Genomic DNA, 12,174 nt, shown 5'->3' with positions numbered 1-12,174 from the left:
ACTCCCTGATCTGGCTCCGTGTCTCTTTCATGGCTTTTCAAAACAAGCTACATTTTGGGATTCAAGAAACTGATGATTTCTAAAACAGGCCTAGGTGAGGACTTTGTAAAATGACACATCAAGAATTGGTTGACAAACTGTTTCTTTTAAAATGCAGAAACTTATTTGAGAAAAGTAGGCTTTTTGTAAGTGTTGAGAAGCTAAGCCATTTGCTAACTTCCGTTCAACTTAGAATGAAAATCTGGTATCTAGCAGAGCTTTTGTGAGGTCCTCTTCCCTAGCTCTTACTTGAGGGTTGGGGATAGAGAGTATAGCCCAGCCTTTAATGTTGTTGTCATCCTCTGTCCAGACATCTCAGGGGACTGATGTATCATAGGCTGAGTGTGTACAGAGGACCCTGGCTCCTCTGTGCAGTCTTCTCTGCTGCGTCTTCAGGGTTTTGGATACAGTTAAAGATTGTAGCCACGTCACCCACTTCTAGGAAACATTTTAGAGTAGTGGGAGAGCATGTAGGAAATTCTTTTTGGTATAGGGATTTCCCCCACCCCCTCTTTTAAATTAAAATAATTGTTTCCTCCTCAAACTCTCATGCGGTAGTAAATGTGCCTTTTCTAGTCATTGAAATATAAAGCGAAACAAAGCTACTTACTGCTTCAGTGTCATCTTAAAGCAATTGTATACCTCTTAAACCTAAGAACAGCTTGGTAACACCTGGCATATATGTAAAAACATATTATGTATTCATCTTTGTAATACTTTGGGTTCATATGAACTCATACATTCTGTAGCAACTCTGTGGGCCCCCAGAGGGTATAATGTGAACATTTGTAACCACTGCCAAGAGTCACTGGCCACAAAGTAGAGTTGTTACCAGTACATCTGCCTACTAAATCAGCATTTTCCTGGAGTGCTCAGCATGCTGAGATGGCTTAATCACTATCTAAAAATACATTGTTTCTCTAAATGATTCCATGCGTTGAGTTCTGCTTAAGAAATGCCTGTATTCTGGACCTCTTTTTAAATAAAAAAGTTGCTTATCCGGACAGATCCGTTGTCTACTTTGATAGAGGTAGCAGAGCTGGTTGGGTTATGTTTTTTTATTTTTTATTTTTTTTTATTTTGAAGTGTGCTTTTGTATGTCTAATATTTTACCAAGTCACTAGAGATGATGACCCAGGCTAGGAAGTTCTGACTTGGTGGCAGATGGACAAATGAGTATTTCCTCTCTCCTGGCATCTCCATGGCACGTCTGTTCATCTCCTGGGCATTGGAAATACGCCATCCTGCCCTCACAGATGTGTATGGGAGCTCCTTGAGGGAAGATACCGTGTTTCCAGGACTCTTGCTAATAAGCGCTGGGGCCACAAATTATGGAAATATTCACTTTTTAAGTATACGTGTATCGATATCTCCAACCCTCCATTTCCTTTTCTATAAAATGCAAACAATGATTCCTGCTTCGGAGTTACGATTAAATTAGCTACAAAATATATAAAGTGAGTGGTATAGTGTTAGGAAAGCATAGTGCCTGGCACATAGCTTTCAGTTAATTTTAAGATTTTAGAGTGCACAGAAGGATACTATCTTCAAAATAAGAAGAAATAGTTTGTTAGATGTCAGTAGAGCCAGTAATTAAGTACTCCTTTCTTCAGCAAAGCAGATAATTAGACTTTTAGCTATAGAGAAATAATTAGCTACTGAGAGAGAAACTATATCCTGAAGTGTAACAGGTTATTGAAATCCCTATTTTCCCCTAATTTCAAGGATCAGGAATTCAGACTTTAGTTACTCTTAGTAGAGACATTGTATCTTTTGAGCCTTAAAAATCACTTATATCTACTCCCAGAGGTTAGGTCTTCTGGTGCTCTGGGTATGACCTACTTCTTCACTAAACTTGGCCCAGTGGTCCAGGCTATGGAGCTCATTATCTCCCTTAAGTCCTGCAGCACTTAGAATTTTTATCACTCATTTGGCACTTTTGGAATTGTTACTGATCTTACGTTCTGTGTGCACTGCCTCAAGAGGCAAGCCCATCCTGCTTTGTATTGAATATGTTAGTAGCAAAATATGGGTTCAGAGTCAGAAAGAACTGAGTGTGATTTCCAGCTGCTCTGATTACTGATTTTGTGGCTGCAGGCAAATTAAACTCTGTTTTCTTGTTTGTAAAAAGGAAATAATAAGTACTTCCTTCCTTCCAAGGTTATTGTATGGATCATTTAACCAAATAATCTTAGTTTAGTGTCTGTCTATTCCAGACGCCATGGGTCTAAACATTGGAGTGGTGCCTCCCTGAATTCGTATGTCTCCTGTTGATCTTTTTATCCTCAGTGCCTAGCACGGTAACTGGAATATATTAACATCTCAGCAAATGTTGCGTAAATGATAAGAGGAACAAGAATCCAGGGCTGAAGTGTACCATTTTTACTCTACAGAAACATTAGGAAGGTTAAAAATGATAAAATTCTTCCTATGTAGTTGGCTTATAGTAGTTGCTCAATATCTTTCCTCAGTGATCAAGACAATGCTTTGTTTGGGTATGTAGATTGTCAATATATGCTTAATGATGGTTTTTAATTGGCATTAGGGAGCGACCCAATGAGTTACTATTTATTTGCGTGTTTTGGGTGCACATGGCATTCTTTAAACATACTGAATTCTGTCTAGGCCAGTTTTTTCAAGCCCAATCCAAAACTCATTGGAAATCCTATGATAGTTGCCAGATGGGCAGGGAAAGTTTAAGAGAAAAGATTGTTGGGTTAATATCTTACTTGGAAAAGAGCATGATCCTATCCACAGACAGTTAGGCAAACCAAGATTGGGGTATCGGTGGTATGCTGTTTCTGGAAGCAACGCCAAAGTCTGAAACCTAATAGAATAAGTTGATTCACAAAAACTCATCTCTTGTCTCCTTTTTCCCCTAGACTATAGAATCTAACTGGCGGTGTGGACGACACAACTTGCAGAGGATTCAGTGCCGCTCTGAAAATAGTAAAGGTGTCTACTGTTTACAGTATGATGATGAAAAGATTATCAGTGGCCTACGAGATAATTCTATTAAGGTGAATGACTGAATTTTATATGTATTATTTTTAGAATCGTGGCTATGTGTTAGACACTAGATGTGACAATCTTTCCATTTACTCCAGATTGGTTTTTATCTCTTCCACTCAATCTTGGCAGCTCTCCGTGTAGTTCTAAAGAACTAGAGCCAGAGCATTTCCCCGTAACTAATACAAGATCCTGGATTGTCTCACTTCTTATCCCTCTTTAAGCACAGTCACATTCTATATTCTGTATTAGGTGTAAATAGAAAATATCCCAGTATCACAGGGCTCTTGATTGCTTTGCCGGCTGGTAAGAGTATTGGTAGTTTATAAACCAAAGCCATTACCTTTTATGGTTTCTGAGAAGGACTCAAATAATAATACCACAGAATGATAGAGCAACTTATATTGTTTTCATTAACTTTTCAATAGTAGATACACTGTATTATTTCTTATGTTTAATCTGTTTGATGGCTGATCTAATTTGATTTTATTTTACATTGTAGCTTATGTCCTCATATTTTAGAAAGCATCGAGTTTTTAAAATTTTGTAAAAAAACATTGTAACTTACAAACAGGGAAGTTTGCTCTTCTGTTGTATAATTATGTGAGTTTTGATAAACACACAGAGGTGTATAACTGTTACATGGAGCAGCTCTCTCATTCCCCTAATTCCCTTGTCCTGCCCTTTTATTTTCCTGGACTTTTTTGCCTCTTTCCTGTGCTTACCCGTTCACCTGTTGAAGGATGTTTGTGTTGTTTCCAGTTTCTTAAAATTATGAATAAAGCTACCATAATTATATACCTGTAGGTTTTTTGGGGAACCTAAATTTTTAGTTCATTGGGTGAAAACTGAGGAGTGAGGTTGCTGGCTCATATGGTAAGTGTATGTTTCACCTGCTAAGAAACTGCCCAGCTGCTTTCCACAGTGCCCGTACCATTTCACGTTCCCATCAACAGTGATGAGAGTTGCCTTTTTTTTTTTTTTTTTTTTTTTTTGTGACAGAGTCTGTCTCTGTCACCTGCCTCCTGGGTTCAAGCAATTCTCCTGCCTTCCTACCTCAGCCTCCTTAGTAGCTGGGACTACAGGCACATGGCACCACGCCTAGCTAATTTTTTTGTTTTTAGTAGAGATGGTGTTTTGCCATGTTGCCCAGGCTAATCTTGAGCTCCTGACCTCAAGTAATGCGCCTGCCCCAAAGTGCTGGGATTACAGGTGTGAGCAGCCACTGTACCCGGCCTGAGAGTTGCTTTTGTTCTGTATCGTTGTCAGCCCTTGATCGTCTCAGTTTTTTTGATATTAGCCATTCTAATAGGTACGTGAACATACCTCATTTTGCTTTAAATTCGCATTTCCCCAGTGATGATAGTGAGCATCTTTCTACGTGCTTACCTGCCATCTTCTTTGGTGAAGTTTCTTTTCGGATCTTTTACCCATTTTTAAAATGGGTTCTTTTTTTTTATTATTGAGTTTTTAGAGTTCTTCATGTAGTCTAGATACAAGTCGTTTGTTAGATACGTTTTGCATATATTTTTCCCAATTAGTGAGTTGTCTTTTCATTTTCTTTTTATTAAAAAAATATTTTTTTGAGACAGAGTTTTACCCTTGCCCAGGCTAGAGTGCAATGGCTCAATCTCAGCTCACTGCAACCTCCGCCTCCTGGGTTTGAGTGATTATCCTGCCTCAGCCTCCCGAGTAGCTAGGATTATAGGTATGCGCCACCACGCCCAGATAATTTTTTGTATTTTTATTAGAGACAGGGTATTTCCATGTTGGTCAGGCTGGTCTCAAACTCCCAACTTCAGATGATCCACCTGCCTCAGCCTCCCAAAGTGCAGGGATTACAGGCGTAAGCCACCATGCCTGGCCATCTTGTAATTTTCTTAAAGATCTCTTTTAACAGAGCAAAAAATTTTAATTTTTTTTTTTTTTTGAGATGGAGTCTCACTCTGTCACCCAGGCTGGAGTGCAGGGGCATGATCTTGGCTTACTTCAACCTCCACCTCCTGGGTTCAAGCAACACTTACGCCTTAGCCTCCCAAATAGCTGGGACTACAGGCGTACGCCACCATGCCCAGCTAATTTTTGTATTTTTAGTAGAGACGGGGTCATGTTGGCCAGGCTGGTCTTGAACTCCTGGCCTCAGATGATCTGCCCACCCAGACCTCCCAAAAATGCTGAGATTACATGTGTGAACCACTGTACTTGACAGAAGATTTTAATTTTGATGAAGTCCAACTTACCAGTTTTTTCTTTTATGGATCGTGCTTTCTATATTATATCCAAGAAGCCTTTCTCTGAACTCGTTGAATCTGTAAATTTATGTCTTTCATTACTTACATTTCAGTAGTCTTCAGCCATTATTTTTTCAAATATTTTTTTCTGTACCAATTTCTCCTTCTGAAATTTTAATCACATAAATATTAGATCAAAATTAGATATTGTTCCACGTTGTTTTCAATCTTTTTTCCTCTCCCTTCTGGATAATTTCTATTGTCCTATCTTCAGGTTGACTGAATTTTTCATCTCTTCATCTCTATTCTCCTGTTACCCTCCCCACCCCATCAAGTGAGTTAATTTCAGCTATGATATTTTACAGTTTCTATTTCTCTGCTGAGAATTTTCTGTTTTTCATTCGCTTCAAGCACGTTTATCTTTATCCTGTGGAGTATAGTTAGAGTAACTGCTTCACATCTTTAACCATGTCAGCATCTGGGTAACCTCCAGCTTGACATCTGTTGATTGTCCAGTCCCCTGAGACTTTTCATTTTTCTTGATTTTTGTATGCCAGGTAATTTAAACTCGTATTTTGGGCATTGTGGATATTACGTTGTAAAGACTGTGGGTCCTGTTATAATCCTCTGGGGGATGTTTTTGGGTAAGTGTGTTTTTAAGCAGTTAGTCAACTTAGTTGGGTTCAGAACACAAGTTCTGTCTTGGCATCATCGGAGGGGTTGGGGGGATGGTTCTAATCTCTTTTCCACTGTTCAAAGCCTTTGCCGTGCCACTTTGGGTCTGTCATGGGCTTTCACTACTCAGAGGTTAATCTGAGGCTTCAGCAGTGCTTGAAATACCAGCTTAGTTATACAGCCTTTGCTGTGCTGGTTCAGTCTGTTCTGTGCATATACAGCTCAAGGGTAAGCCCAAGTCATGTGTTGTTTGGGTTCTTTTATTTCTAGTTCTTTTCTCTTGGTTTTCCCTGTGTCTCTTCAGCTCATAAGGACACTTTTTTCCTTTTCCTCTGGCCAGAAAAATTGGGTCACTCTTGGAATTTTTGTTATCCATTCCATTGTTCTGTAGTACATCTTCATGACTGGAGCCATGAGCCCTATGAGAAAAGAGAGAAAAGAAACCCCCAGGGATCTCTTTTTTCCAGCCCCTCTGCCTAGAAAGAGGGATTTCTTTCAGAACTTTAGCTGCATGTATTGCTATTTCACTATAGCTTCCTGGTCAGGGCCTGCCTTTGAGCAAAAGCCACAATAGAAAGAAAAGAGGAAAAGCCAGGTGTTGGTGGCTCATGCCTGTAATCCCAGCACTTTGGTAGGCTGAGGTGGATGGATCACTTTGAGGCCAGGAGTTCAAGACCAGCCTGGCCAACATGGTGAAACCCCATCTCTACTAGAAATACAAAAAATTAGCCAGACGTGGTGGTGGGCACCTGTAATCCCAGCTACTCGGGAGGATGAGGCATGAGAATTGCTTGAACCCAGGAGGCAGAGGTTGCAGTGAGCCAGGATCACACCACTGCAATTCAGAGCAAGACTCTGTCTCAATTTAAAACAAAAGACAAAAAACAAAGAAGAGAGAAAGCAAGAAACAAAAATAATGGCAAATTCACCCCCATGTGGATTGTTTCTTCACATTTTGACCCCTTGCCACAACTGCCTTCCCCCTGACTTTTCAGAGTTCTCAACTAGTTTTTATCAGAGTTTTTAGTTATAATCAACTGGAGAGATAGGTTGCGGTGGGCTTTCTCCATCTTGGCCCTATTTTCTGTTATTGTTCTACTTTGGGTGAAATAAAACTTTTCTGCTTTTTTTTTTTAATTTTTATTTTTTGTTTGTTTTTTAAAAAGTGGAATAGTGGAATTTTAGTAATTCAGCTACCTAGGTCAAACACACTCTGAATTATAGAATATAAGAAACTGTTCTGTTGGTTTCCTATATGTATGGCAGTGATTACGAAAAGATACTCTGTGGATGTGAATCTAGAGGATGTTAGCAGACATTCTAGGCAGAGAATAATGCCCTCCAAAGAAGTTTAGATAACACTGCATGCTGTGTCTCCAGCTTAGAAATTCACAGGATACAGTGGCATAGAAAGGCTCTGAGAATGCCTACAATAGAGGCACCCAGTGTTTCCCAAGTTCCAAAACTTATTTGACCACGGAACTCTATTTTTAATTTTTTTTTCTATTTTTTTGAGACAGAGTCTCTCTGTGTTGCCCAGGCAGGATTGCAGTGGCACGATTTCGGCTCACTGCAACCTCTACCTCCCAGGTTCAAGCGAGTGATTCTCCTCCCTCAGTCTCCTGAGTAGCTAGGACTACAGGTGCCCGCCACCAGGCCTGGCTAATTTTTTGTGTTTTTAGTAGAGATGAGGTTTCGCTATGCTGGCCAGGCTGGTCTCAAACTCTTGACCTCAAGTGATCCGCCTGCCTCGGCCTACCAAAGTGCTGAAATTACAGGTGTGAGCCACTGCTCCTGGCCCACAGAACTCTATTTTTACGTATACTTGATAGCCCTAATCTGTGGCTACCAGGATCTCTAGAAAGGGTAACATATGCTACTATTTAATACTGGTAGTTTTTCTTTAAGAAATAGATAAGAATAGTTTATAACAGCCTTGTCAAAACATAGTCTGGCTGTGGGCTTGGAATTCATTTACACTAGATGTGTTTTCAAAAGAATTATCTTAATTGTGGCACATCCATTTGATTTATAAGACATAGAATAGTAGAGCAGAAGTACGCTTTGAAGAGATTATCTAGACCAGTGGTTGGAAACCTTTTTTTTACCTTATTCTGCACCAATCCTTGATCACTAATCACTTTAAAAATAACTCAGGTTCCATTAGGTCAGAAAATAAAATCAAGCTTTGCTATTGTGGAAAGATATTATACTTCAGTGTCTACATCGTTTATAAAATCTTGTTCATTTGCAGTAAACTATAGAGTCTTAAAAATTATGATGGTATTGTTGTACATGTCAAGAAATAGGTGCACAGTCTATTTTTAATAGTTTAATCTTTGAAAACATTCTCATCTCCCATGAAATATCAACAATATCGATAACTTGGAAACACTGGAAAGATTAAAAGAAGGGAGTGGGTTTGGTATGTAAGAAGGTGCTGCTTGTTCTGACAACAAGTAAAAATCCGAACAAACTGAAAAATCAGCCATTCTACTCAGATTCGTAAGAGAAGTGAGGTCACAGGAGAAGCTGCTGCCCCACAAATTGGAGAGACAGGCAAATACAGAGAATCATAATTCACTGGCGCAGAAACATCCAGGAGAACCAGTGCCTAGGTAGTAGGGTAAACTGAACTGTAATTGAAAAATTGCTGGAGGTTCAGTGTGGGACAAGTCTGAGAAGTATAAACTGAGGAGGAGCCAGTCATCAGGGCTCCCCACCACACTTTTGTAAGTTTTACCTCCAAGAGCTCTACTAGGTTCTCTCAGTGATTATCACAGAAAAAATGCCCTTGTGTTTCCAGCAGTGGGGAGGGAAAATAAACCTTTTTAACTATACTAGGTTATTCTGTACCTCCTGACAAGGTCTACCTTCAGTAGGAACTGCTTAGCCAGAGCCTAAAGTGCTGAGATTTTATAGAACCTGGCTGACCTGGGGAAGGGAAATACACAACTCCAGCTTCCTCATCTATGTGGTCCCACATAAAGGGGTGAGGGAGAACTAAGAAGTACTTGTGAAGTCTAGAGGTATAGGCTCACTAAAAGACCGAGACCTAGTCATGGAACTATAGAACGCTTCCCTTCTTGAAGGCCTGTTGATAGCATTTCCTTTTGATTAATGTACACAAATTCGTAGCTGTTCTATACACCAACAGTGACTAAGTGGAGAATCACATCAATAACTCAACCTCTTTTACAATAGCTGCAAAAAAATAAAATACTTAGGAATATACCTAATCAAGGAGTCAGAAGACCTCTACAGGGAAAACTACAAAACGCTGCTGAAAGAAATCACAGATGACATGAACAAATGGAAGCACATCCCATGCTCATGGATGGGTAGAATCGATATTGTGAAAATGACCATACTGCCAAAAGCAATCTACAAATTCAATTCAGTACCCATCAAAATACCACCTAATACCCAAACCAGGAAAGGACATAACTATTCCTTTCTCATTCTTCACAGAATTAGATAAAACAATTCTAAAATTCACGTGGAACCAAAAAAGAGCCCATGTGGCCAAAGCAAGACTAAGCAAAAAGAACAAATCTGGAGGCATCACACTACCTGATTTCAAACTATACTATAATGCTATAGTCACCAAAACAGTGTGGTACTAGTTCAAAAATAGGGACATAGACCAATGGAACAGAATAGAGAACCCAGAAATAAACCCAAATACTTACAGCCAACTGATCTTTGATAAAGCAAACAAAAATATAAAAGTGGTGAAAGGATATCCTTTTCAACAAATGGTACTGTGATAATTGGCAAGCCATATACGGGAGAATGAAACTGGATCCTCATCTCTCACCTTATACAAAAGTCAAGTCAGTATGGATTAAGGACTTCAAACCTAAGACCTGAATCTATAAAAATTCCAGAAGATAACATTGGAAAAACCCTTCTAGACATTGGCTTAGCAAGGATTTCATAACCAAGAACCAAAAGCAAATACAACAAAAACAAAGACAAATAGCTGGGACCTAATTGAACTAAAGAGCTTTTGCACAGCACAAGGAACAGTTAGCAGAGTAAACAGCCTACAGATTGGGATAAAATCTTAACAATCTATACATCTGACAAAGAACTAATATCCAGAATCTACAATGAACTCAAATCAATAAGAAAAAAACAAACACAATGAACTCAAATTAACAGGAAAAAAAACAAAACGGTCCCATCAAAAAGTGGGCTAAGGACACGAATAGACAATTCTCAAAAGATATACAAAATAGTCAACACACGTATGAAAAAATGCTCAACATACGAAAAAATTCTCAACAAACATGAAAAAATGATCAGAGAAATGCAAATCAAAACCACAATGTGATACCACCTCACTCCTGCAAGAATGGCCATAATCAAAAAATCAAAAAACAGTATATGCTGGTGTGGATGTGGTGAACAGGGAACACTTCTGCACTGCTGGTGGAAATGTAAACTAGTACAGCCACTATGGAAAACAGTGTGGAGATTTCTTAAAGAATTAAAAGTAGAACTACCATTTGATCCAGCAATCCCATTACTGGGTGTCTACCCAGGGGAAAAGAAGTCATTATTCAAAAAAGACACTTGCACATGCATGTTTATAGCAGCACAATTCACAGTTGCAAAATTGTGGAACCAACCCAAATGCCCATCACTCAACGAGTGGATAAAGAAACTGTGATTGTATATAAGACGGGATACTATGAAGCCACATAAAGGAATGAATTAACAGCATTTGCGGTGACTTGGATGAGATTGGAGACTGTTATGCTAAGTGAAGTAACTCAGGAATGGAAAACCAAACATCATATTGTTCTCACTGTTATGTGGGAGCTAAGCTATGAGGACGCAAAGGCATAAGAATGATGCATTGGACTTGGGGGACTTGGGGGACAAGTGGGAGGGGGGCGAGGGATAGAAGACTACAAATATGGTGCAGTATATACTGCTTGGGTGATGGGTGCAACAGAATCTCACAAATCACCACTAAAGAACTTAGGTAACCAAATACTACCTGTACAATAGCTTATGGAAAAATAAAAAATAAATTTAAAAAATCAGTAAAAAAATGAAAGGCTAGAAATTAATACAATATCTGATCATACCACAAGTGGATATAAACTAGAAATCAGTAACAAAAAGAAGCTGGAAAAATTCCTAAATACTTTAAGATTAAGTAACATAATTCTAACACATGGATCAAAGAAGAAATCTCAAGAGAAATTTTAAAAATATTTTGAGGCTGGGTACAGTGGTTCACGTCTGTAATCCCTGCACTTTGGGAGGCTGAGGTGGGAGGATTGCTTGAGCCCAGAAGTTTGAGACAAGCCTGGGCAACATAGGGAGACCCTATCTCTACAAAAAAATTAGAAAACATTAGCTGGGCATTGTGGCATGCATCTGTAGTCCCAGCTACTCAAGAGGCTGAGGTGGGAGGATCACCTGAGCCCGGGAGGTCAAAGGTGTAGTAAGCTGTGATTGTGTCACTGTATTTCAGCCTGAGTGACAGTGTGAGACTTTCTCTGCTCCTTCCCTGTGTGTGTGCACATGTGTGCGTGTGTGGGTGGGTATAACTAAATGAAAATGAAAACCCAAGTTATCAAAATCTGTGGGATGCAGTGAAAGCTTAGAATTTTATAGTTTTGGGTACATATATTAGAAAAGAAAACAGACTAAAATCAGTCATCTAAGCTTCCGCCTTAGGAAACTAGAAAAAGAACAGTTTAAATCCATAGTAAGCAGAATAAAAGAGTTAATGAAAATTAGGGCAGAGATCAGTGAAATTGATAACAGGAAGTCAATAGAAAAAATTAAGGAAACCAAAAGATGTGTCTTTGAAAAGATGAGTAAAATGGTAAGCTCCTAGCTATGCTAACGTAGGAAAAAACAGGACTTAAATTCCTAATATTGAAATGAAAGAGGAGACATCACTATAGGTCTCATGAGCATTAAATGCATAATAAAATAATATATCTACAAATTTGATAATTTACATGAAATCATTCCCTGAAAGACACAGTCTGCCAAAATTGACATAAAAACAAATAGATAATCTGAGTAGGCCTTTATCTGTTGAAGGAATTTAGTCGATAATTAATTACCTTCCAAAACAGAAAGCACTAGGCCCAGATGGGTTACTGGTGAATTCTGTCAAACATTTTAAGTAAGAAATTACATCAGTTCTCTACAATCTCTTCCAGAAGATAGAAGAAGAGAGGATATT

General features: G+C 38.9%; 1 protein-coding gene across 8 annotated transcripts in view; it reads left to right on the top strand.

The window, feature by feature from the left end:
- The window catches only part of FBXW11 (F-box and WD repeat domain containing 11), a 139,652-nt gene that overhangs the window by 107,582 nt on the left and 19,896 nt on the right, over positions 1 to 12,174 (top strand). For all 8 annotated transcript variants that reach the window (XM_033180292.1, XM_033180295.1, XM_033180290.1 and 5 more), the window contains one exon: positions 2,922 to 3,059. In XM_033180292.1, the coding sequence (XP_033036183.1) occupies positions 2,922 to 3,059 (138 nt within the window). The remainder of the gene's footprint in view (positions 1 to 2,921; positions 3,060 to 12,174) is intronic.

The sequence above is a fragment of the Trachypithecus francoisi genome, unplaced genomic scaffold, assembly GCF_009764315.1.
Source record: "Trachypithecus francoisi isolate TF-2019V2 unplaced genomic scaffold, Tfra_2.0 Lachesis_group2, whole genome shotgun sequence".
Lineage (NCBI taxonomy): Eukaryota > Metazoa > Chordata > Mammalia > Primates > Cercopithecidae > Trachypithecus > Trachypithecus francoisi.
This window is presented reverse-complemented; position numbering and strand designations above follow the sequence as displayed.